Source organism: Oncorhynchus masou, chromosome 5 (assembly GCF_036934945.1).
Source record: "Oncorhynchus masou masou isolate Uvic2021 chromosome 5, UVic_Omas_1.1, whole genome shotgun sequence".
Taxonomy (NCBI): domain Eukaryota; kingdom Metazoa; phylum Chordata; class Actinopteri; order Salmoniformes; family Salmonidae; genus Oncorhynchus; species Oncorhynchus masou.
The window spans coordinates 15,355,526-15,381,855 of NC_088216.1; the positions used below are offsets into that span (position 1 = coordinate 15,355,526).

The 26,330-nt window shown below is 48.0% G+C and overlaps 1 protein-coding gene across 1 annotated transcript; it reads right to left on the reverse strand.

Moving 5' to 3' along the window:
• Positions 1–171: 171 nt before the first annotated feature.
• LOC135534159 (aspartate aminotransferase, cytoplasmic-like) lies at positions 172–25,904 on the reverse strand (the record flags this gene model as incomplete). The annotated part of the gene is given in 11 exon segments (XM_064961276.1): positions 172–1,326; positions 3,738–3,880; positions 4,727–4,871; positions 4,874–4,891; positions 5,198–5,348; positions 10,555–10,573; positions 10,575–10,657; positions 11,341–11,453; positions 12,328–12,451; positions 13,219–13,400; positions 25,808–25,904. Coding segments are annotated over 11 exon segments (1,215 nt in total), but the record flags the coding sequence as incomplete, so codon positions are not given.
• Positions 25,905–26,330: the final 426 nt, after the last annotated feature.

A 26,330-nucleotide genomic window follows, 5' to 3' on the forward strand; every position in this document is an offset into this window, starting at 1 on the left:
TTTTTGGAAATTAGAACAGAAACTGGTGGCTGATATTCTGTGGTCAGAGGCAGAAGGTCGACCAGTCAGCCGACCGGTGCTTTGAACCGTTCGTCGGCAGTGTTGTCTTTTAAAACTATATTAAAAACAGCCATGTACACAGGTAGAGAAAAAAGGAGAAATGACATTCAGTTTAGTACACGACTCATCATTTATTATTAGCTGTATGAAATGTACAGACAGGATGTCAATAGAACCATGGCAATCAAATGGCGTGAGGCTGTGTGTTGGAAGACCAACTGTATGTGTACAGTGAACAAAACATCAAAACAAACACATCACCGTTAAAGGCGGAGGTTAACCATCCTTCATAAGCAGCATTATTATGAAGAGTCTCAACACCAAGTACATGCCGAACACGGAACCTAAGCCACAGACATTGAAGTGGTTCAACTATTACCACAGTAGTGGCATGTGCTTTTCCTATAGGACGTATCTGCATATAGCTGCTCAAAGGTTGAGAAAAGGTCATATCACCCTATCAGAGGGCATTTCCTGGTAACGTTTGACCTATAGGCACATGCATGAACTGTAAAGAACCTTTCAAGCCTGTCACATGACACCACAGAGCATTTGATCCACAATGCACCATTTCACACGTTCTAGAATGTTGCGATTGTTAAATGGAACCAGTTCTATATAAAAGACGTTCAGAAGCATTGTGGTCGTCTGTAGATAGGAGGTCTGGGGGCTCGTATGTAGAATTCATTTTACACAAACTTTTCACTCAACTTCTGGCAATGCTTCACTTTCAAGTGCTCTGAAACATTTTTTTAAAACCAAAGTGCACACAGTCATCTTTTATACATTTTCAAAACCGGAAATGGCACAATAAAATAAATAAAAGGCAACATAACGATCGCCAGAAGAGTGAAATACTTCGACTAGAGGTCTGCGTTCAGATTGTTTAAAGATGTCTCAGTAATCTGAGGAGAGAAGACAGTTATACTGTTGATCATTAACATTGATTGCTGTGAACACGTGTCATATCATCGCTCTTCTAAATTTGACAACCAATAGATGGTTGGAGCACTGCTTAGAGAAAGGGTGTGTTGTCACAGAAGGGGGTGCTTGACGAGACCACACGTGACAATTAACAGTACTTCCTGTGGTGGGCAGGAAGTAGCTGCATGCGGAGGGCGGGGCCTTACTGGACCTTGGACACGGTCTCATGGATGGACTCTGCGACATAGTCGATGTTCTTGGAGGTGAGGCCACACATGTTGATACGACCGCTGGCCATCAGGTAGACATGCTTCTCCTTAATCATATACTGCACCTGCTTAGCTGTTGGGAGGAAGGAGAGGGAGAAAGAGGGCGAGGAAAGAGAAAGAGGGCGAGGAAAGAGAAAGAGGGCGAGGAAGGAAAGAGGGAGAAAGAGGGCGAGGGAGAAAAGAGAGGGAGAAAGAGGGCGAGGAAGGAAAGCGAGGGAGAAAGAAAAGAGAGGGAGAAAGAGAGGGAGAAAGAGAGGGAGAAAGAAAGAGGGGAGAAAGAAAGAGGGAGAAAGGAAAGAGAAAAGGAAAGAGGGAAAGGAAAGAGAGGAGAAAGAGAGGGAGAAAGAGAGAAAAAGAGAGGGAGGAAGAGAGGGAGAAAGAGGGTGGGAGGAAGGAAAGAGAGGGAGGAAGGAAAGAGAGGGAGGAAGGAGAGAGGGAGGAAGGAAAGAGAGAGAAAGGAGAGAGAGAGAAAGGAAAGAGAGAGAAAGGAAAGAGAGAGAAAGGAAAGAGAGAGAAAGGAAAGAGAGAGAAAGGAAAGAGAGAGAAAGGAAAGAGAGAGAAAGGAAAGTGAGAGAAAGGAAAGTGAGAGAAAGGAAAGTGAGAGAAAGGAAAGTGAGAGAAAGGAAAGAGGGAGAAAGGAAAGAGGGAGAAAGGAAAGAGGGAGAAAGGAAAGAGGGAGAAAGGAAAGAGGGAGAAAGGAAAGAGAAAGGAAAGAGGGAGAATGGAGGGAGGGAGAAAGAGGGCGGAAGGAGAGGGAGAAAGAGAGAAAAAGAGAGGGAGGAGAGAAAGAGAGAGAAGGAGAGAGAGAAAAAGAGAGGGAGAAAGAGAGGGAGAAAGAGAAGGAGGGCGGAAGGAGAGGGAGAAAGAGGGCGAAAGGAGAGGGAGAAAGAGAGAAAAAGAAAGAAGGAGAGGGAGAAGAGAAAGAGAGGAAAGAGAGAAAGAGAGAAAGAGGGGAGGAAGAGAGGGAGAAAGAGGGCGGAAGGAAAGAGAAAGAGGGAGAGAAAAGAGAAAAGAGAGGGAGGAAAGAGAAAGAGAGGGAGAAAGGAGAAAGGAAAGAGGAGAAAGAGAGAAAAAGAGAGGGAGAAAGAGAAGGAGGGGAGGAAGGAGAGGGAGAAAGGAAAGGGGGGAGAAGGAAAGAGGGGAAAGGAAAAAAGAGAAAGAGAGGGAGGAGAGAAAGAGAGAAGAGGGAGAAAGAAAGAAAGAGAGAAAGAGAGGGAGGAAGAAGGGAGAAAGAGGGGCGGAAGGAAAGAGAGGGAAAAGAGGAAAAAGAGGGAGGAGGAGAGAAAAAGAGGGAGGAAGAGAGAAGGAAAGAGGGGCGGAAGGAAAGAGAGGGAAAAGAGAGGGAGAAAGAGAAAAGAGGGGGGGAAGGAAAGAGGGAAAAAGAGAGAAAAGAGAGGGAGGAAGGAGAGGAAGAAAGGAGGGAGAAGGAGAGGGAGGAAGAAAGGAGAGGGAGAAAGAGAGAGAATGTTATTAAAATACCAGTCAACTGTCTATGTTGATCATGTAATCAATCTGCTTAGCTGTAGACTGTAGGGAGGGAGAGAAAGAGGAAAAATATCTAAGTTGTAGAGATCAGCGCAGAATTGTATCAGCGTAGTTGAGGATCAGCGTGAGTGAGGATCAGCGCGTGAGGATCAGCGTAGGATCAGCGTGGATGTTTCTGTAACTTAATGGGACAATTCCATTAAGAACTCAGTCGTCTCCGACAAGCACCAGTCTCATTCTGCCCGGGGCATCATTTCATATTTTAGCAACAACAAAAACGCCTGGTCATAAGTGTGATTACAGGTGCACAGATTATGACCGGTCTGCTAGGAGGTGCCTGGGTACATGTCTGTGTGTTTGGGAAACTCTCACGGTTCAGTCCGGTGAAGCTTCAACATGCCGGTCTGCTAGGAGGTGCCTGGGTACATGTCTGTGTTTTGGGAGAAACGGTTCAGTCCGGTGAAGCTGAACATGCCGGTCTGCTAGGAGGTGCCTGGGTACATGTCTGTGTGTTTGGGAAACTCTTACGGTTCAGTCCGGTGAAGCTGAACATGCCGGTCTGCTAGGAGGTGCCTGGGTACATGTCTGTGTGTTTGGGAAACTCTTACGGTTCAGTCCGGTGAAGCTGAACATGCCGGTCTGCTAGGAGGTGCCTGGGTACATGTCTGTGTGTTTGGGAAACTCTTACGGTTCAGTCCGGTGAAGCTGAACATGCCGGTCTGCTAGGAGGTGCCTGGGTACATGTCTGTGTGTTTGGGAAACTCTTACGGTTCAGTCCGGTGAAGCTTCAACATGCCGGTCTGCTAGGAGGTGCCTGGGTACATGTCTGTGTGTTTGGGAAACTCTTACGGTTCAGTCCGGTGTGCCGGTCTGCTAGGAGGTGCCTGGGTACATGTCTGTGTGTTTGGGAAACTCTTACGGTTCAGTCCGGTGAAGCTGAACATGCCGGTCTGCTAGGAGGTGCCTGGGTACATGTCTGTGTGTTTGGGAAACTCTTACGGTTCAGTCCGGTGAAGCTGAACATGCCGATCTGCTGAGTGATGTGGTCCCAGGTGCCGGGTGTCCCCAGAGCAATGAGCTTAGCCTTCAACTGGTCTCTCATCAACAATACACGGTCAGCCATGGTCTTTACATTACCCTTCCTACAGGGGGAGGAGGGAGAAGAGAGAGAGAGAGAGATGGTTAGTTCAGCCTTCAGCTGGTCTCATCAACAGGACGTTACCCTTCCTACAGCCACGGGTAGTGGGACAGCTTCAACACTCTATATCACTGATCTGAATGAGAACGGCAGTCTTAGAAAATCTGCCACCAACAGAACGTGGCTTACAACAATCCCCAATAAGGAAGCACAGTTATTAAAGTCCAACAATCCCCAATAAGGAAGCACAGTTATTAAAGACCAACAATCCCCAATAAGGAAGCACAGTTATTAAAGACCAACAATCCCCAATAAGGAAGCACAGTTATTAAAGTCCAACAATCCCCAATAAGGAAGCACAGTTATTAAAGACCAACAATCCCCAATAAGGAAGCACAGTTATTAAAGACCAACAATCCCCAATAAGGAAGCACAGTTATTAAAGACCAACAATCCCCAATAAGTTATTAAAGTCAACAATCCCCAATAAGGAAGCACAGTTATTAAAGACCAACAATCCCCAATAAGGAAGCACAGTTATTAAAGACCAACAATCACCAATAAGGAAGCACAGTTATTAAAGACCAACAATCCCCAATAAGGAAGCAGTTATTAAAGACCAACAATCCCCAATAAGGAAGCACAGTTATTAAAGTCTAACAATGGAGCAGCTGCCAAAACCTGGACTGTACCATTCAGTGAACCTCTCAGGGTTAACTTAGAAGGGAGTGTTGTTGGACTGTACCATTCTGTGAACTCCTCGGGTTTAACTTAGGAGTGTTGTTGGACTGTACCATTCTGTGAAGAGAATTGGGTTGTTGAGTATAAAGGGTTATATTTTTGACCGTACCATTCTATGAACAGATCTGGGTTGTTGAGTGTAATGGCTACGATGCGCGCCCCCTGGGAGGGAGGGTTGGACCAGGTGGTCCTGATGATCTTCTCCATCTGGGACAGAACACGGGCCAGGTTGTCTTTATCCTGGGCCACTAGCTCAGGTTACCAACACGCTCATCTGGAGGAGGAAGGAACAAAATGGAGGATTAGCGTCAGAGAGGGTGTTTGACTGGCTGAGCGTTTGTGAGACAGAGATGAAAAATGTAAGCAAAAACTGTGGCCATTGGAACACAGCAGCAGACTGTGTGTGTTACATGTTGGTGTTCATGTTTAAGTATAATATATGCCATTTAACAGACATTTTTATCCACTTTACGTATGGGTGGTCCCGGGAATTGAACCCACTATCCTGGCGTTACAAGCACCATGCTCTACCACCGGAGACACAGAGGACCACGATGCACGTGTCTGTCTATAAACTCACTGTAGAGGCCAAAGTTCTTGGAGAAGGACTGGGCACAGAGCAGCTCAAATCCTTCAGAGACAAAGTAGCGGATGGCCCAGGCATCTTTATCCAGACTGCCTGATGCAAAACCCTGGTAGGCTGAGTCAAAGAACACAAACAGCTTCCTCCTCTGGAGAAGAGGAGGGAGGAGAAGGGACACAGAGAGAGAGAGAGGGATGAGAAGGAACACACAGAGTGAGAGGAGGGAGGAGAAGGAACACAGAGAGAATGAGGGAGGAGAAGGAACACACAGAGAGGTCTCTCAGGAGAAGGAACACACAGAGAGAGAGGAGGGAGGAGAAGGAACACACAGAGAGAGAGGGGGAGGAGGGAACACACAGAGAGAGAGGAGGGAGGAGAAGGAACACACAGAGAGAGAGGAGGGAGGAGAAGGAACACAGAGAGAGAGGAGGAGAAGGAACACAGAGAGAGAGGAGGGAGGAGGAAGGAACACACAGAGAGAGAGGAGAAGGAACACAACAGAGAGGAGGGAGGAGAAGGAACACAGAGAGAGAGAGAAGTCACAGAGAAATCTGAAGGAACACAAGAGAGAGGAGGAAAGGAACACAGAGAGAGAGGAGTGAGGAGAAGGAACACAGAGAGAAGGAGTCCCCAGGAGGAGAAGGAACACAGAGAGAAGGAGGGAGGAGAAGGAACACAGAGAGAGAGGAGGGAGGAGAAGGAACCAGAGAGATCCCCAGGAGAAGGAACACAGAGAGAGAAAGGAGAACAACACAGAGAGAGAGGAGGGAAGAAGGAACACAGAGATTAAAGTCCAAGGAATCACAGAGAAGGAAGGAGAAGGAACACAGAGAGAAAGGAGAAGAATCACACAGAGAGAGGAAGGAGAAGAAACACAGAGATTAAGGGAGGAGAAGGAATCCCACAGAGAGAAGGAGGGAGGAAAGGAACAATCCCCAATAAGGAAGGAGGATTAAAGTCCAACAATCCCCAATAAGGAAGAAGGAACACAGTTAGAGAAAGTCCAACAATCACAGAATAAGGAAGCACAGAGATTAAAGTCCAACAATCCCAGATAAGGAAGGAACACAGAGAGAAAGGGAGGAGAAGGAACACAGAGATAAGGAGAAGGAACACAGAGATTAAAGAAGGAATCACAGAGATAAGGAGAAGGAACACAGAGAGAGAAGTCCAAGAATCCCCAATAGAGGAGAGGAGTTAGGAAAGTCTAACAGAGAGAGAGGAGGGAGGAGAAGGAACACAGAGACTGTAGGGAGGAGAAGGAACACAGAGAGAGAGGAGGGAACTTAGAAGGAACACAGAGAGAGTGGAGTTGGAGAAGGAACACAGAGAGAGAGGAACTCCTCGGGAAGGAACACAGAGAGAGTTGGGGACTGAAGAAACACACAGAGAGAGAGAGGGGGAGAAGAAACACAGAGAGTGAGGAGGGAGGAGAAGGAACACAGAGAACTCCTCGGGGAGAAGGAACTTAGAGAGAGAGGAGGGAGGAGTAGGAACACAGAGAGAAGGAGGGAGGAGAAGGAACACAGAGAGAGAGGAGGGAGGAGAAGGAACACAGATAAAGAAGAGAATTGAGGTTGGTGGAGTATAAAGGTTATATTTTGAGAGAGAGGGAGGAGAAGGAACACAGAGAGTGAGGAGGGAGGAGAAGGAACACAGAGAGAGAGGAGGGAGGAGAAGGAACACAGGTGGTCCTGGAGGATCTTCTCCACAGAGAGAGAGAAGGAGAAGGGACACAGAGAGAGAGGAGGGAGGAGCCAAACACAGAGAGGAGGAGGGAGGACAAGGAACACAGAGAGAGAGGAGGAGGAGGGAACACAGAGAGAGAGGAGGGAGGAGAAGGAACACAGAGAGAGAGGAGGAGGAGAAGGAACACAGAGAGAGAGGGGGAGGAGAAGAAACACACAGAGAGAGAGGAGGGAGGAGAAGAAACACAGAGAGAGAGGAGGGAGGAGAAGGAACACAGAGAGAGAGGAGGGAGGAGAAGGAACACAGAGAGGAGTGAGAGAAGGAGGGAAGAAGGAACACAGAGAGAGAGGAGGGAGGAGAAGGAACACAGAGAGAGAGTTCCAGGAAAGAATTTAATTCAGAGGAGGGAGGAGAAGGAACACAGAGAGAGAGGAGGTTGAGAGAGAGGGGGAGGAGAAGAAACACACAGAGAGAAGAGGATATGAGGAGAAGACATTTTTATCCACACAGAGAGAGAGGAGGGAGGAGAAGGAACCACTATCCTGAGGAGGGAGGAGAAGCACACAGAGAGAGACCAGGGGAGAAGGAACACAGAGGACCAGGAGGGAGGTGTCTGTCTAGAGAGAGAGGGGGTAGAGGCCAGAAGTTCTTGGAGAAGGAGAAGGGCACAGAGCAGCTCAAATCCTTCAGAGACAAAGTAGGGATGGAAGGAACCCAGGAGGAGGGAGGAGAAGGAACCAGACTGCCTGAGGGAAGAAGGAACCCTGAGAGAGAGGAGGGAGGAGAAGAACACAGAGAGAGAGGAGGGAGGAGAAGGAACACAGAGAGAGAGGAGGGAGGAGAAGGAACACAGAGAGAGAGGAGGGAGGAGAAGGAACACAGAGAGAGAGGAGGGAGGAGAAGGAACACAGAGAGAGAGGAGGGAGGAGAAGGAACACAGAGAGAGAGGAGGGAGGAGAAGGAACACAGAGAGAGAGGAGGGAGGAGAAGGAACACAGAGAGAGAGGAGGGAGGAGAAGGAACACAGAGAGAGAGGGGAGGAAGAGGAGAAGGAGGAACACAGAGAGAGGGGAGGAGAAGAAACACACAGAGAGAGGAGGAGAAGAAACACAGAGAGAGGAGGGAGGAGAAGGAACACAGAGGAGAAGGGAGGAGAAGGGAGGGGAGGAGGAGAAGGACAGAGAGAGAGGAGGGAGGAGAAGAAACACACAGAGAGAGAGGAGGGAGGAGAAGGAACACAGAGAGAGAGGAGGAGAGGGAGGAGAAGGGACACAGAGAGAAGGAGGGAGGAGAAGGAACACAGAGAGAGAGGAGGGAGGAGAAGGAACACAGAGAGAGAGGAGGGAGGAGAAGAACACAGAGAGAGAGGAGGGAGGAGAAGGAACACAGAGAGAGAGAGGAGGGAGGAGAAGGAACACAGAGAGAGAGGAGGGAGGAGAAGGAACACAGAGAGAGAGGAGGGAGGAGAAGAAACACAGAGAGAGAGGAGGGAGGAGAAGGAGCACAGAGAGAGAGGAGGGAGGAGAAGAAACACAGAGAGAGAGAGGGAGAGGAGAAGAAACACAGAGAGAGAGGAGGGAGGAGAAGAAACACAGAGAGAGGAGGGAGGAGAAGGAACACAGAGAGAGAGGAGGGAGGAGAAGGAACACAGAGAGAGAGGAGGGAGGAGAAGAAACAGAGAGAGAGGAGGGAGGAGAAGGGACACAGAGAGAGAGGAGGGAGGAGAAGAAACACAGAGAAAGGAGGGAAAAGGAACACAAAATATAAAGAGCACTGATGGATAAGGGAGGAGAAGGAACACATGAGATGGAGGGAGGAGAAGGAACACAGAGGGAGATTCATTAGAAGAAACACACAGAGAGAGAGGAGGGAGGAGAAGAAACACAGAGAGAGAGGAGGGAGGAGAAGGAACACAGAGAGAGAGGAGGGAGGAGAAGGAACACAGAGAGAGAGGAGGGAGGAGAAGGAACACACAGAGAGAGAGGAGGGAGGAGAAGGGACACACAGAGAGAGAGGGGGAGGAAAGGGACACACAGAGATTGAGGGGGAGGAGAAGAAACACACAGAGAGAGTTTCTAAGGAACACAGAGAGAGAGGAGGGAGGAGAAGGAACACAGTTTGAGGAGGGAGGAGAAGGAACACAGAGAGAGAGGAGGGAGGAGAAGGAACACAGAGAGAGTAGGAGGGAGGTCTCACACTTCAGAGAGGGGGAGGAGAAGAATCACACAGAGAGATTCGTCAGGTGTGAAGAAACACACAGAGAGAGAGAGGGGAGAAGGAACACAGAGAGGAGGAGGGAGGAGAAGGAACACAGAGAGAAGGAGGGAGGAGAAGGAACACAAGAGAGAGGAGGGAGGAGAAGGAACACAGAGAGAGAGGAGGGAGGGAGAAGGAACACAGAGAGAGAGGAGGGGGAGAACACAGAGAGAGAGAGGAGGGAGGAGAAGGAACACAGAGAGAGAGGAGGGAGGAGAAGGGAGGGAGGAGAAGGAACACAGAGAGTGTTAGGGAGGAGAAGGAACACAGATTACTGGAGGGAGGAGAAGGGACAACAGAGAAGACCTAGGGAGGAGAAGGAAACACAGAGAAGACGAGGGAGGAGAAGGAACACAGAGAGAGAGGTAGGACTAGGAACACAGAGCAAGATGTCGGAGAAGTCCTCAGAGAGAGATCCAGGAGAAGGATCCATCAGAGAGGATCCCTACCCAGGAACACAGCGAGAGAGGAGGGAGGAGAAGGAACACTCCATCCAGGGACCCAGGAGAAGGATCCAGAGAGACCCAACCCTCCATCCATCCCTATCCAGGACCCTCCATCCATCACTATCCAGAGGAGGGAGGAGAAGGAGCACAGCGAGAGAGGAGGGAGGAGAAGGAGCACAGAGAGAGAGGAGGGAGGAGAAGGAGCACAGAGAGACCCTAGGGAGGAACCCTCACAGAGAGAGAGGAGGGAGGAGAAGAAACACAGAGAGAGGAGGGAGGAGAAGAAACACAGAGAGAGGAGGGATCCAAAGAAACCAGAGAGGAGGGAGGAGAAGAAACCAGAGAGAGGAGGGAACCCTACACAGAGATCCCTACCCTCCAGAAGGGACACAGAGAGAGAGGAGGGAGGAGAAGGGACACAGAGATCCCCCTCTCAGGAGAAGGTCACAGATTATAGGAGGGAGGAGAAGGAGCACAGAGAGAGAGGAGGGAGGAGAAGAAACACAGAGAGTGAGGAGGGAGGATATCTTTAAACACAGAGATCAGGGAAGAAGAAACACTGAGAGAGTGGTTCTCTAAGGGACACAGAGAAGAGGAGGGAGGAGAAGGGACACAGAGAGAAGGAGGGAGGAGAAGGGACACAGAGAGAAGGAGGGAGGAGAAGGGACACAGAGAGAGAGGAGGGAGGAGAAGGGTAAGAGAGAATTGTGCTCTTAAGAAAGGAAAAATGAAACTTACCCCAAAATATAAATGAGCCTGATGGATAATGGTTGGGACTATGAGATGTCTGTTGTCCTGGGGATTATTCATTAGTCTCAGACTGTTATCAGAAACTATTTCATACAAATGAAAGACTTTTGCAATGAAAACTAGAGTTTCTATTGAACAGACTCCAGTAGGTCCCTACCCGTTGGTTCCGTTTGGTTCCTAGTGAATACACTCCTGCTGTCGCCCCTGTCTCACCTTCATGACCTCAGAGATCCTTCCATTCGTCAGGTGTGGGGTCTGTCCCCGTGGGGTTGTGGGCACAGGCATGGAGCACAAAGATAGAATGTTCTGGAGCGTTCTGACAAAATAACACACACCCACATCAATTATCAAGGACAGGATTAGGGATGTGCATCTGAAAGAATGTCTGCGTTCAAGTAATCTCATGAAAATGATTTGGTAGTCAAATGTTAGCGTGAAACGGGGCTCGGCAGGAACAGTTTGCAGGGTGTTATCAGTTGTTCAGATTACTGGTTGTTTTGATACACCTTAAAACCAAACAGTTTGCAGGTGTTATCAGTTGTTCAGATTACTGGTTGTTTTGAACACAACTGAAAACCAAACAGTTTGCTCTTATCGATTGTTCAGATTACTTGTTTTGATACACAACTGAAAACCAAACAGTTTGCAGGGTGTTATCGATTGTTCAGATTACTGGTTGTCTTGAACACAGTCCAAATTTGCTGTTATCGGTTGTCTTACTGGTTGTTTTGAACACAACTGAAAACCTAGCTGAAATATCTAAACGCAAGATGATCATCCATAGCTTGTTGTAGACTAAACAGTCCTTATGTGGCTCTAAGTCCTCCCTCTCCCTCCATCCATCCATCCCTAAACCCTCCATCCTTATCCAACCCTCCATCCATCCCTATCCTCCATCCCTACCCAACCCTCCAACCCTACCCCCAACCCTACCCCTAACCATGGCTCCAACCCTACGCTTTCCATCCCTACCCCTCCCTCCAACCATCCCCCTCTCACCTCCAGGTCATCCATTATACCGGTCACGTCCAGGCCTTTCTTTTCTCCGTCCCAGTAGTGGTAGGGGCGGATATCTTTAAACCCAGCATCAGAAAACACTGCATTGTGGTTCTCTATAGGGAGAGAGAAGCAGAAGGAGAAACAAGAAGGAGAAGATAGATAAAGAAGAAGAAGGTGAGGTGGTGGAGGGTATTTGTTCAGTATGTTTGTGCTCTTAAGGGTTGATGACTCAATAGAAGTAGAATATGTTGATTGGGCTCTATGTGTCTGCTGCTGTGTCTCAGTTGTCTAAACAGTCCTTATTGGCTCTACGGTTTTCTTGTGGTCTAAACAGTCCTTACTGGCTCTACGGTTTTCTTGTTGTCTAAACAGTCCTTATTGGCTCTACGGTTTTCTTGTTGTCTAAACAGTCCTTATTGGCTCTACGGTTTTCTTGTTGTCTAAACAGTCCTTATTGGCTCTACGGTTTTCTTGTTGTCTAAACAGTCCTTATTGGCTCTACGGTTTCTTGTTGTCTAAACAGTCCTTATTGGCTCTACGGTTTTCTTGTTGTCTAAACAGTCCTTATTGGCTCTACGGTTTTCTTGTTGTCTAAACAGTCCTTATTGGCTCTACGGTTTTCTTGTTGTCTAAACAGTCCTTATTGGCTCTACGGTTTTCTTGTTGTCTAAACAGTCCTTATTGGCTCTACGGTTTTCTTGTTGTCTAAACAGTCCTTATTGGCTCTACGGTTTTCTTGTTGTCTAAACAGTCCTTACTGGCTCTACGCTTTCCTTGTTGTCTAAACAGTCCTTATTGGCTCTACGGTTTTCTTGTTGTCTAAACAGTCCTTATTGGCTCTACGGTTTTCTTGTTGTCTAAACAGTCCTTATTGGCTCTACGGTTTTCTTGTTGTCTAAAACAGTCCTTATTTGTTCTATGGAACCCAGGACTCCCTGGCTAAATCAATTCCATGTAAATGAGTTGGTTGAAGCTCTGCCCACTGACCCCAGGTTGGCGCGGAGACGTAGATGGGCGTGGCCGTGTTGTTGGTGCCGTTGTACCAGCGCCTCAGAAACTCCGCCCCGATCCTCAACGCACCGGTACCTCCCAACGCCTGGACCGCTCCCACCTGGAAAGAGAGAGAAAACGTCAACATTTGGGCAGGGCAAGGCAGAAGACTGTGTGTGTGTGTTTCCCAGTCCTACTACTCATCCCCCAGGATGTGTGTTTATGTTGACTTCCACACCCCACAATGTAGAATTTGAGTTCCAGGAAGTAGAATTTAATTCAGTGCAATTCAAGAGATTCGGCTGAGTCATGGAATGAGTTATACTGACAGGTCACACTTCCAGACACCAAATACTACATCCCTTTTTCCTGGAAACAATGTTCATCAACTCTCAACCTTAGTGCTTAGAAGAGACCATTATATTTACACCAACCATTTCATTTCTTTGGCTTCTTTTTGAAGGCCTCAGGGGTCAACTTGAGGGTTGAACCAATGCTGGGAAATGTAGTATTTCCCCCATATTTAACGAAATGTAAGTGATAAAATATGATAACCTGTATGTGAATATTCAAAGTTTTCTTTGATCATACATTTCAAGATTTTGTCCTGAAAATGGATTGTTTTATATGCATGTATATAACGACATGTTTGATGTTTCAGGCACAAGATGTATACTTGTACAGACTAGACCTAATGTAGAATAGAAGAGCCATTTGAAATTAATAGAATTTCACTCAATTCTATTTCCTTGAAGTAAAAATTGTAATTCTGTATTCTCCTAACAACTTCAATTCAATAATTCTATGGGAATTTATGAGGCATTCTCAATTCAATTCTGCCCAACTCTGGTGTCTATGTATATACATGTGTCCCTCCCTCCTACCTACCCTCCCGTCCTTGATGGCGGGGCTGTCATCGCCCAGGGCCACCTTGGAGGCAGCAGAGCGGAGCTCAGGGAGACCCAGGATGGGAAGATACTCGTGGTTCAGACTGTTGTCCTCCACTATCATCTGCTCTACCTTCTTCACTACGGGCAGGACCCACGGTAGACAGTCATCTGTACGGTAGGCTGAGGAGAGAGAGAGAGAGAGAGAGAGGAGACATTATATACTGTATCTAACTATCTAGGCAGGACCCACGGTAGACAGTCATCTGTACAGTAGGCTGAGGAGAGAGAGAGAGAGAGGAGACATTATATACTGTATCTAACTATCTAGGCAGGACCCACGGTAGACAGTCATCTGTACAGTAGGCTGAGGAGAGAGGAGACATTATATACTGTATCTAACTATCTAGGCAGGACCCACGGTAGACAGTCATCTGTACAGTAGGCTGAGGAGAGAGGAGACATTATATACTGTATCTAACTATCTAGGCAGGACCCACGGTAGACAGTCATCTGTACGGTAGGCTGAGGAGAGAGAGAGAGAGGAGACATTATATACTGTATCTAACTATCTAGGCAGGACCCACGGTAGACAGTCATCTGTACAGTAGGCTGAGGAGAGAGGAGACATTATATACTGTATCTAACTATCTAGGCAGGACCCACGGTAGACAGTCATCTGTACGGTAGGCTGAGGAGAGAGAGAGAGGAGACATTATATACTGTATCTAACTATCTAGGCAGGACCCACGGTAGACAGTCATCTGTACAGTAGGCTGAGGAGAGAGGAGACATTATATACTGTATCTAACTATCTAGGCAGGACCCACGGTAGACAGTCATCTGTATGGTAGGCTGAGGAGAGAGGAGACATTATATACTGTATCTAACTATCTAGACAGGACCCACGGTAGACAGTCATCTGTATGGTAGGCTGAGGAGAGAGAGAGAGAGAGGATACATTATATACTGTATCTAACTATCTAGGCAGGACCCACGGTAGACAGTCATCTGTATGGTAGGCTGAGGAGAGAGAGAGAGGGGAGACATTATATACTGTATCTAACTATCTAGGCAGGACCCACGGTAGACAGTCATCTGTACGGTAGGCTGAGGAGAGAGAGAGAGAGAGGAGACATTATATACTGTATCTAACTATCTAGGCAGGACCCATGGTAGACAGTCATCTGTACAGTAGGCTGAGGAGAGAGGAGACATTGTATACTGTATCTAACTATCTAGGCAGGACCCATGGTAGACAGTCATCTGTACAGTAGGCTGAGGAGAGAGAGAGAGGAGACATTATATACTGTATCTAACTATCTAGGCAGGACCCACGGTAGACAGTCATCTGTACAGTAGGCTGAGGAGAGAGAGAGAGGGGAGACATTATATACTGTATCTAACTATCTAGGCAGGACCCACGGTAGACAGTCATCTGTACAGTAGGCTGAGGAGAGAGGAGACATTATATACTGTGTATCTAACTATCTAGGCAGGACCCACGGTAGACAGTCATCTGTACAGTAGACTGAGGAGAGAGGAGACATTATATACTGTATCTAACTATCTAGGCAGGACCCACGGTAGACAGTCATCTGTACAGTAGACTGAGGAGAGAGGAGACATTATATACTGTATCTAACTATCTAGGCAGGACCCACGGTAGACAGTCATCTGTACGGTAGGCTGAGGAGAGAGAGAGAGAGGAGACATTATATACTATATCTAACTATCTAGGCAGGACCCACGGTAGACAGTCATCTGTACAGTAGGCTGAGGAGAGAGAGAGAGGGGAGACATTATATACTGTATCTAACTATCTAGGCAGGACCCATGGTAGACAGTCATCTGTACAGTAGGCTGAGGAGAGAGGGAGACATTATATACTGTATCTAACTATCTAGGCAGGACCACGGTAGACAGTCATCTGTACAGTAGACTGAGGAGAGAGGAGACATTATATACTGTATCTAACTATCTAGGCAGGACCCATGGTAGACAGTCATCTGTACAGTAGGCTGAGGAGAGAGGAGACATTATATACTGTATCTAACTATCTAGGCAGGACCCACGGTAGACAGTCATCTGTACGGTAGGCTGAGGAGAGAGAGAGAAGAGACATTATATACTGTATCTAACTATCTAGGCAGGACCCACGGTAGACAGTCATCTGTACAGTAGACTGAGGAGAGAGAGAGAGGAGACATTATATACTGTATCTAACTATCTAGGCAGGACCCATGGTAGACAGTCATCTGTACAGTAGGCTGAGGAGAGAGGAGACATTATATACTGTATCTAACTATCTAGGCAGGACCCACGGTAGACAGTCATCTGTACGGTAGGCTGAGGAGAGAGAGAGGGAGAGGAGACATTATATACTGTATCTAACTATCTAGGCAGGACCCACGGTAGACAGTCATCTGTACGGTAGGCTGAGGAGAGAGAGAGAGAGGAGACATTATATACTGTATCTAACTATCTAGGCAGGACCCATGGTAGACAGTCATCTGTACAGTAGGCTGAGGAGAGAGAGAGGAGACATTATATACTGTATCTAACTATCTAGGCAGGACCCACGGTAGACAGTCATCTGTACGGTAGGCTGAGGAGAGAGAGAGAGAGGAGACATTATATACTGTATCTAACTATCTAGCCAGGACCCACGGTAGACAGTCATCTGTACGGTAGGCTGAGGAGAGAGAGAGAGGAGACATTATATACTGTATCTAACTATCTAGGCAGGACCCACGGTAGACAGTCATCTGTACCGTAGGCTGAGGAGAGAGAGAGAGGAGACATTATATACTGTATCTAACTATCTAGGCAGGACCCACGGTAGACAGTCATCTGTACAGTAGGCTGAGGAGGAGAGAGAGAGGAGACATTATATACTGTATCTAACTATCTAGGCAGGACCCACGGTAGACAGTCATCTGTACGGTAGACTGAGGAGAGAGGAGACATTATATACTGTATCTAACTATCTAGGCAGGACCCACGGTAGACAGTCATCTGTACGGTAGGCTGAGGAGAGAGAGAGAGGAGACATTATATACTGTATCTAACTATCTAGGCAGGACCCACGGTAGACAGTCATCTGTACAGTAGGCTGAGGAGAGAGAGAGGAGACATTATATACTGTATCTAACTATCTAGGCAGGACCCATGGTAGACAGTCATCTGTACAGTAGGCTGAGGAGAGAGAGAGAGAGGAGACATTATATACTGTATCTAACTATCTAGGCAGGACCCATGGTAGGCAGTCATCTGTACAGTAGGCTGAGGAGAGAGAGAGAGGGGAGACATTATATACTGTATCTAACTATCTAGGCAGGACCCACGGTAGACAGTCATCTGTACAGTAGGCTGAGGAGAGAGAGAGAGAGGAGACATTATATACTGTATCTAACTATCTAGGCAGGACCCATGGTAGGCAGTCATCTGTATGGTAGGCTGAGGAGAGAGAGAGGGAGAGACATTATATACTGTATCTAACTATCTAGGCAGGACCCACGGTAGACAGTCATCTGTACAGTAGGCTGAGGAGAGAGAGAGGGAGAGACATTATATACTGTATCTATCTATCTAGGCAGGACCCACGGTAGACAGTCATCTGTACGGTAGGCTGAGGAGAGAGAGAGAGGGGAGACATTATATACTGTATCTAACTATCTAGGCAGGACCCATGGTAGACAGTCATCTGTATGGTAGGCTGAGGAGAGAGAGAGGGAGAGACATTATATACTGTATCTAACTATCTAGGCAGGACCCATGGTAGACAGTCATCTGTACGGTAGACTGAGGAGAGAGGAGACATTATATACTGTATCTAACTATCTAGGCAGGACCCACGGTAGACAGTCATCTGTACAGTAGGCTGAGGAGAGAGAGAGAGGAGACATTATATACTGTATCTAACTATCTAGGCAGGACCCACGGTAGACAGTCATCTGTACGGTAGGCTGAGGAGAGAGAGAGGAGACATTATATACTGTATCTAACTATCTAGGCAGGACCCATGGTAGACAGTCATCTGTACAGTAGGCTGAGGAGAGAGAGAGAGGAGACATTATATACTGTATCTAACTATCTAGGCAGGACCCACGGTAGACAGTCATCTGTACAGTAGGCTGAGGAGAGAGAGAGAGGGGAGACATTATATACTGTATCTAACTATCTAGGCAGGACCCATGGTAGACAGTCATCTGTACAGTAGGCTGAGGAGAGAGGAGACATTATATACTGTATCTAACTATCTAGGCAGGACCCACGGTAGACAGTCATCTGTACAGTAGACTGAGGAGAGAGGAGACATTATATACTGTATCTAACTATCTAGGCAGGACCCATGGTAGACAGTCATCTGTACAGTAGGCTGAGGAGAGAGGAGACATTATATACTGTATCTAACTATCTAGGCAGGACCCACGGTAGACAGTCATCTGTACGGTAGGCTGAGGAGAGAGAGAGAAGAGACATTATATACTGTATCTAACTATCTAGGCAGGACCCACGGTAGACAGTCATCTGTACGGTAGGCTGAGGAGAGAGAGAGAGAGAGGAGACATTATATACTGTATCTAACTATCTAGGCAGGACCCATGGTAGACAGTCATCTGTACAGTAGGCTGAGGAGAGAGAGAGACATTATATACTGTATCTAACTATCTAGGCAGGACCCATGGTAGACAGTCATCTGTACAGTAGGCTGAGGAGAGAGAGAGAGGAGACATTATATACTGTATCTAACTATCTAGGCAGGACCCACGGTAGACAGTCATCTGTACGGTAGGCTGAGGAGAGAGAGAGAGAGGAGACATTATATACTGTATCTAACTATCTAGGCAGGACCCACGGTAGACAGTCATCTGTACGGTAGGCTGAGGAGAGAGAGAGAGGAGACATTATATACTGTATCTAACTATCTAGGCAGGACCCATGGTAGACAGTCATCTGTACAGTAGGCTGAGGAGAGAGAGAGAGACATTATATACTGTATCTAACTATCTAGGCAGGACCCACGGTAGACAGTCATCTGTACGGTAGACTGAGGAGAGAGGAGACATTATATACTGTATCTAACTATCTAGACAGGACCCACGGTAGACAGTCATCTGTACGGTAGGCTGAGGAGACATTATATACTGTATCTATCTATCTAGGCAGGACCCACGGTAGACAGTCATCTGTACAGTAGACTGAGGAGAGAGAGAGACATTATATACTGTATCTAACTATCTAGGCAGGACCCATGGTAGACAGTCATCTGTACAGTAGGCTGAGGAGAGAGGAGACATTATATACTGTATCTAACTATCTAGCCAGGACCCACGGTAGACAGTCATCTGTACGGTAGGCTGAGGAGGAGAGAGCATTATATACTGTATCTAACTATCTAGGCAGGACCCATGGTAGACAGTCATCTGTACAGTAGGCTGAGGAGGAGAGAGAGACATTATATACTGTATCTAACTATCTAGGCAGGACCCACGGTAGACAGTCATCTGTACGGTAGGCTGAGGAGAGAGAGAGAGAGGAGACATTATATACTGTATCTAACTATCTAGGCAGGACCCATGGTAGACAGTCATCTGTACAGTAGGCTGAGGAGAGAGAGAGAGAGACATTATATACTGTATCTAACTATCTAGGCAGGACCCATTAGACAGTCATCTGTATCTAACTATATACTAACTATCTAGGCAGGACCCATGGTAGACAGTCATCTGTACCTAGGCTGAGGAGAGAGAGAGAGACATTATATACTGTATCTAACTATCTAGGCAGGACCCATGGTAGACAGTCATCTGTACAGTAGGCTGAGGAGAGAGAGGAGAGACATTATATACTGTATCTAACTATCTAGGCAGGACCCATGGTAGACAGTCATCTGTACAGTAGACTGAGGAGAGAGAGAGAGGAGACATTATATACTGTATCTAACTATCTAGGCAGGACCCATGGTAGACAGTCATCTGTACAGTAGGCTGAGGACAGAGAGAGAGGAGACATTATATACTGTATCTAACTATCTAGGCAGGACCCATGGTAGACAGTCATCTGTACAGTAGGCTGAGGAGAGAGAGAGAGGAGACATTATATACTGTATCTAACTATCTAGGCAGGACCCACGGTAGACAGTCATCTGTACGGTGGACTGAGGAGAGAGAGAGAGGAGACATTATATACTGTATCTAACTATCTAGGCAGGACCCATGGTAGACAGTCATCTGTACAGTAGGCTGAGGAGAGAGAGAGAGGAGACATTATATACTGTATCTAACTATCTAGGCAGGACCCATGGTAGACAGTCATCTGTACCGTAGGCTGAGGAGAGAGGAGACATTATATACTGTATCTAACTATCTAGGCAGGACCCACGGTAGACAGTCATCTGTACAGTAGGCTGAGGAGAGAGAGAGAGGAGACATTATATACTGTATCTAACTATCTAGGCAGGACCCACGGTAGACAGTCATCTGTACGGTAGGCTGAGGAGAGAGAGAGGAGACATTATATACTGTATCTAACTATCTAGGCAGGACCCATGGTAGACAGTCATCTGTACGGTAGGCTGAGAGAGAGGAGACATTATATACTGTATCTAACTATCTAGGCAGGACTCATGGTAGACAGTCATCTGTACGGTAGGCTGAGGAGAGAGAGAGAGGAGACATTATATACTGTATCTAACTATCTAGGCAGGACCCACGGTAGACAGTCATCTGTACACCATCTGTATACAGGGCTCCAGAGTGGCGCAGTGGCCTAAGGCACTGCATCTCAGTGCTAGAGGTGTCACTACAGACCCTGGTTCGAATCCAGGCTGTATCAAAACGGGACATGGGTGGGGGTAGCATAGAGCAGCACACAATTGGCCCAGCGTCACCCGGGTTAGGGTTTGGCCGTCATTGGGAATAAGAATTTTTTCTTAACTGACTTGCCCAGTTAAATAAAAATGTTTTATAATACACACTGTACATGTCTGTCAGCCTGCCTGCGTGGGCAGGACCAATAGCAGGCACCAGGCAGTCATTTACTGTAGGCTGGAGAGACAAACAAGCATTACAGAGTACAATAGCCTAGTTATAATGAGCCTATTTAAAAATGTTAATGGTTGATACCAAAACAACCTTTCATAATGACCACTAGCAGGCTGCAACACTGCCATAGTGCAGCAGTATGTTCACTTCATGCAGTCTGCTGTCACACCCTGCTCTGCTGGAGGTCACCCTGGCCTGAAGAATAAGTGTGTGTGCACACGCATGTGACTTCCGAAGAGCTTAATTTCCCTCTCTAAGGAAAGCCTTTCAATGTCTCTCCTTTCCTGTCCAGGCCAGTGTGCTCTACCATTGAGGATCAAATTACAGCCGTGGATATTCCGTTACCAAAGTTCACAACAAATAGCTAGCCTAGCTGGCTGGCCTACACCAGGCCCTGGTCTAGTCTAAGGGGAAACTACAGACATGTAGCCTCGCTGGCTGGCCTACACCAGGCCCTGGTCTAGTCTAAGGGGAAACTACAGACATGTAGCCTCGCTGGCTGGCCTACACCAGGCCCTGGTCTAGTCTAAGGGGAAACTACAGACATGTAGCCTAGCTGGCTGGCCTACACCAGGCCCTGGTCTAGTCTAAGGGGAAACTACAGACATGTAGCCTAGCTGGCTGGCCTACACCAGGCCCTTGTCTAGTCTAAGGGGAAACTACAGACATGTAGCCTAGCTGGCTGGCCTACACCAGGCCCTGGTCTAGTCTAAGGGGAAACTACAGACATGTAGCCTAGCTGGCTGGCCTACACCAGGCCATGGTCTTGTCTAAGGGGAAACTACAGACATGTAGCCTAGCTGGCTGGCCTACACCAGGCCCTGGTCTAGTCTAAAGGGAAACTACAGACATGTAGCCTAGCTGGCTGGCCTACACCAGGCCCTGGTCTAGTCTAAAGGGAAACTACAGACATGTAGGCTCGCGGGTTAGAAGCTACTTCTCTTTGTTGTTTTTTCCCCTTCCTGTAGTTCATTAATACCAAACACTGATTCATCAAGGTCACAAAACAAGCCCAACTAGTTTTTTATAACAGTTCCTCAACACACCCTGTTTCTACTAGAATCAGTCTCTCACTGCCAACAACAACCAGTCGATATTTTCCCAGTCCTGTGTGGTGTTATGAGGCTCTGGGTTCTGTAGATACTACCGAGGGAGTATGACCGGAAGTCACTTTCCATTTCCCCCCATCCATTTCCCTAGCAGGTTGAGCTAACCCCATCCATTTCCCTAGCAGGTTGAGCTAACCCCATCCATTTCCCTAGCAGGTTGAGCTAACCCCATCCCTTTTCCCTAGCAGGTTGAGCTAACCCCATCCCTTTCCTAGCAGGTTGAGCTAACCCCATCCCTTTTGAGCCCCTTTCCCTAGCAGGTTGATCCCTTTCCCCTAGCTAACCCCATCCCTTTCCCCTAGCAGGTTGCTAGCTAACCCCATCCCTTTCCCCTAGCAGGTTGAGCTAACCCCATCCCTTTCCCCTAGCAGGTTGAGCTAACCCCATCCCTTTCCCTAGCAGGTTGAGCTAACCCCATCCCTTTCCCCTAGCAGGTTGAGCTAACCCCATCCCTTTCCCCTAGCAGGTTGAGCTAACCCCATCCCTTTCCCCTAGCAGGTTGAGCTAACCCCATCCCTTTCCCCTAGCAGGTTGAGCTAACCCCATCCCTTTCCCCTAGCAGGTTGAGCTAACCCCATCCCTTTCCCTAGCAGGTTGAGCTAACCCCATCCCTTTCCCTAGCAGGTTGAGCTAACCCCATCCCTTTCCCTAGCAGGTTGAGCTAACCCCATCCCTTTCCCTAGCAGGTTGAGCTAACCCCATCCCTTTCCCTAGCAGGTTGAGCTAACCCCATCCCTTTCCCTAGCAGGTTGAGCTAACCCCATCCCTTTCCCCATAGCAGGTTGAGCTAACCCCATCCCTTTCCCTAGCAGGTTGAGCTAACCCCATCCCTTTCCCTAGCAGGTTGAGCTAACCCCATCCCTTTCCCTAGCAGGTCCCTTTCCCTTTGAGCTAACCCCATCCCTTTCCCTAGCAGGCTGAGCTAACCCATCCCTTTCCCCTAGCAGGTTGAGCTAACCCCATCCCTTTCCCTAGCAGGTTGAGCTAACCATCCCCCATTCCCTAGCAGGTTGAGCTAACCCCATCCCTTTCCCTACCCCATCCCTTTCCCTAGCAGGTTGAGCTAACCCCAACCCCATCCCTTTCCCTAGCAGGTTGAGCTAACCCCATCCCTTTTCCTAGCACCCCATCCCTTTCCCTAGCAGGTTGAGCTAACCCCATCCCTTTCCCTAGCAAGCTAACCCATCCCTTTCCCTAGCAGGTTGAGCTAACCCCATCCCTTTTCCCCTAGCAGGTTGAGCTAACCCCATCCCTTTCCCTAGCAGGTTGAGGTTGAGCTAACCCCATCTAACCCCATCCCTTTCCCTAGCAGGTTGAGCTAACCCCATCCCTTTCCCTAGCAGGTTGAGCTAAGCAGGTTGAGCTAACCATCCCTTTCCCTAGCAGGTTGAGCTAACCCCATCCCTTTCCCTAGCAGGTTGAGCTAACCCCATCCCTTTCCCTAGCAGGTTGAGCTAACCCCATCCCTTTCCCTAGCAGGTTGAGCTAACCCCATCCCTTTCCCTAGCAGGTTGAGCTAACCCCATCCCTTTCCCTAGCAGGTTGAGCTAACCCCATCCCTTTCCCTAGCAGGTTGAGCTAACCCCATCCCTTTCCCTAGCAGGTTGAGCTAACCCCATCCCTTTCCCTAGCAGGTTGAGCTAACCCCATCCCTTTCCTAGCAGGTTGAGCTAACCCCATCCCTTTCCCTAGCAGGTTGAGCTAACCCCATCCCTTTCCCTATTGAGCTAACCCCATTTTCCCTAGCAGGTTGAGCTAACCCCATCCCTTTCCCTAGCAGGTTGAGCTAACCCCATCTCTTTCCCCTAGCAGGTTGAGCTAACCCCATCCCTTTTCCTAGCAGGTTGAGCTAACCCCATCCCTTTCCCTAGCAGGTTGAGCTAACCCCATCCCCCTTTTCCCCTAGCAGGTTGAGCTAACCCCATCCCTTTCCCTAGCAGGTTGAGCTAACCCCATCCCTTTCCCTACAGGCTGAGCTAACATCCCTTTCCCTAGCAGGTTGAGCTAACCCCATCCCTTTCCCTAGCAGGTTGAGCTAACCCCATCCCTTTTCCTAGCAGGTTGAGCTAACCCCATCCCTTTTCCTAGCAGGTTGAGCTAACCCCATCCCTTTCCCTAGCAGGTTGAGCTAACCCCATCCCTTTCCCTAGCAGGTTGAGCTAACCCCATCCCTTTTCCCCTAAGGTTGAGCTAACCCCATCCCTTTCCCTAGCAGGTTGAGCTAACCCCATCCCTTTCCCTAGCAGGTTGAGCTAACCCCATCCCTTTCCCTAGCAGGTTGAGCTAACCCCATCCCTTTCCCTAGCAGGTTGAGCTAACCCCAGCAGGTTGAGCTAACCCCATCCCTTTCCCTAGCAGGTTGAGCTAGCAGTTGAGCTAACCCCATCCCTTTCCCTAGCAGGTTGAGCTAACCTATCCCTTTCCCTAGCAGGTTGAGCTAACCCCATCCCTTTTCTATCAGGTTGAGCTAATCCCTTTCCCTAGCAGGTCTAACCCCATCCCTTTCCCTAGCAGGTTGAGCTAACCCCATCCCTTTCCCTAGCAGGTTGAGCTAACCCCCCTTTCCCTAGCAGGTTGAGCTAACCCCATCCCTTTTCCTAGCAGGTTGAGCTAACCCCATCCCTTTCCTAGCAGGTTGAGCTAACCCCATCCCTTTCCTAGCAGGTTGAGCTAACCCCATCCCTTTTCCTAGCAGGTTGAGCTACCCCATCCCTTTTCCTAGCAGGTTGAGCTAACCCCATTTTTCCTAGCAGGTTGAGCTAACCCCATCCCTTTCCCTAGCAGGTTGAGCTAACCTCCCTTTCCTAGCAGGTTGAGCTAACCCCATCCCTTTTCCTAGCAGGTTGAGCTAACCCCATCCCTTTCCTATGAGCTAACCCCATCTCTTTTCCTAGCAGGTTGAGCTAACCCCATCCCTTTTCCTAGCAGGTTGAGCTAACCCCATCCCTTTTCCTAGCAGGTTGAGCTAACCCCATCCCTTTTCCTAGCAGGTTGAGCTAACCCCATCCCTTTTCCTAGCAGGTTGAGCTAACCCCATCTCTTTTCCTAGCAGGTTGAGCTAACCCCATCCCTTTCCCCTATTGAGCTAACCCCATCCCTTTCCTAACCCCATCCCTTTTCCTAGCAGGTTGAGCTAACCCCATCCCTTTTCCTAGCAGCAGCTAACCCCATCCCTTTTCCTAGCAGGTGAGCTAACCCCATCCCTTTTCCTAGCAGGTTGAGCTAACCCCATCCCTTTTCCTAGCAGGTTGAGCTAACCCCATCCCTTTCCTAGCAGGTTGAGCTAACCCCATCCCTTTTCCTATAAATCCCTTTCCTAGCAGGTTGAGCTAACCCCATCCCTTTTCCTAGCAGGTTGAGCTAACCCCATCCCTTTATAGCAGGTTGAGCTAACCTCATCCCTTTCCCTAGCAGGTTGAGCTAACCTCATCCCTTTCCCTAGCAGGTTGAGCTAACCCCATCCCTTTTCCTAGCAGGTTGAGCTAACCCCATCCCTTTTCCTAGCAGGTTGAGCTAACCCCATCCCTTTTCCTAACCTTAACCTGTTTGGGCTTCTTGCCGTAAATTTGCTGTCATCAAATGACCATTGGTCCCGGTGTAGAAAATAGTTTATAAGTCCTGCTGTTCTCCCTCTAGTCAGAACCATTGTTCACCTGTCTGTGTCTGTCGTTGTGAATTTAACAGAGCGTGGTTTGGGGAACAGGTTGAAACAGTGACTGAGAAGATACAATCATGTATTCCCTACAGCCTTGGCATTGGAAGACTGATGAATGAAATGGATGACAATATAACCTAGTAGTGAAGGCAGAGTGATCTATTCCAAACCCAACACATGTATAACTATCTGTTCTGTACTGCATCCAGCAATCATTTTCTTTCCATCAGCTACAGAGCCCACTGGTCATAGAGATCCAATTCCTAATTCTATGGCAATGGTATTCAGACCTCATCTCCAATGTTTAGGAATGACCACAGACCTAGACCTTTTGGAAGGTGTGTCACCCTACGACTGGTGATAAGTTAACAGTTTATAATACACTTCTATTGCGGACTGCCTGATCTGTTCTGTATGGACCGCACGGGTTCTCGTAGAATCAATCATGAGGTCACATTGCTTTCCAGTGTCCACCAAATGTCAAACTCCAGAATGAGCAGCGTTTTATAAATGCTTTCATGATAGATACTTTATAGATGCCCCTGAATTAGCAGGAAACTATGGCTGATATGTGCGGCAGTCTAGTTGCACTTGCTGTCACACTTCGACTAGTCTGTTAGCCTGCATGCTAACGAGGAAGGTCAAAGCCATGTTAGATGGCAAGCATTCTAATATCATGCTACTCAAACTAGTGCCCGTGGTCCAAGCAGATTACCCGTCTGTGTTACACATTCTAAACGTAAGTTAGCATAGCTTGTTGGAGCTTCTCTCTCTTACCTCCGACTCCCAAATTCACCTTCTGCGCGTGAGTGTCCTCTCTGAAATCGGCAGTCAGTTTAAAAACGGCCACTGGAGGGGCCTTCGGCGAATATAGACATGATTATAACGGATCCCGGTACAGAGCAGGAGAAGGGGAGAGGGTCGTTCTTGTTCAGTACCTCGCCGGTAGGCTGCAGCGGTGAGACAGGCGATTGAGTGTTGAGCTTCACCTTCAAAGCGCTACAAAGTACCACTGTGAAGCAGGAAAGAATAACTAAGTACTTCCGGGTCAGAATAAAGAGACAGTGCAAAGCCTAAATGGTCAACAATTGTTTTGTGTGTGTTCTCATATCATTTATTGCACTATACGTTGTGCTGCATTGAAAGGGGGGTCCATTTTACTCAGACTTCTAGTTTCCAAATCTACAGAGTTTACACCCAGAGGAGCGCCCTGCCCCTTTCTTGCTAAGTATTGCTGATTCTTTCTGGCGGAACGGAGGTCTACAAGGCAAACTGGAACCAATGTCTGGAACGGGCGTCA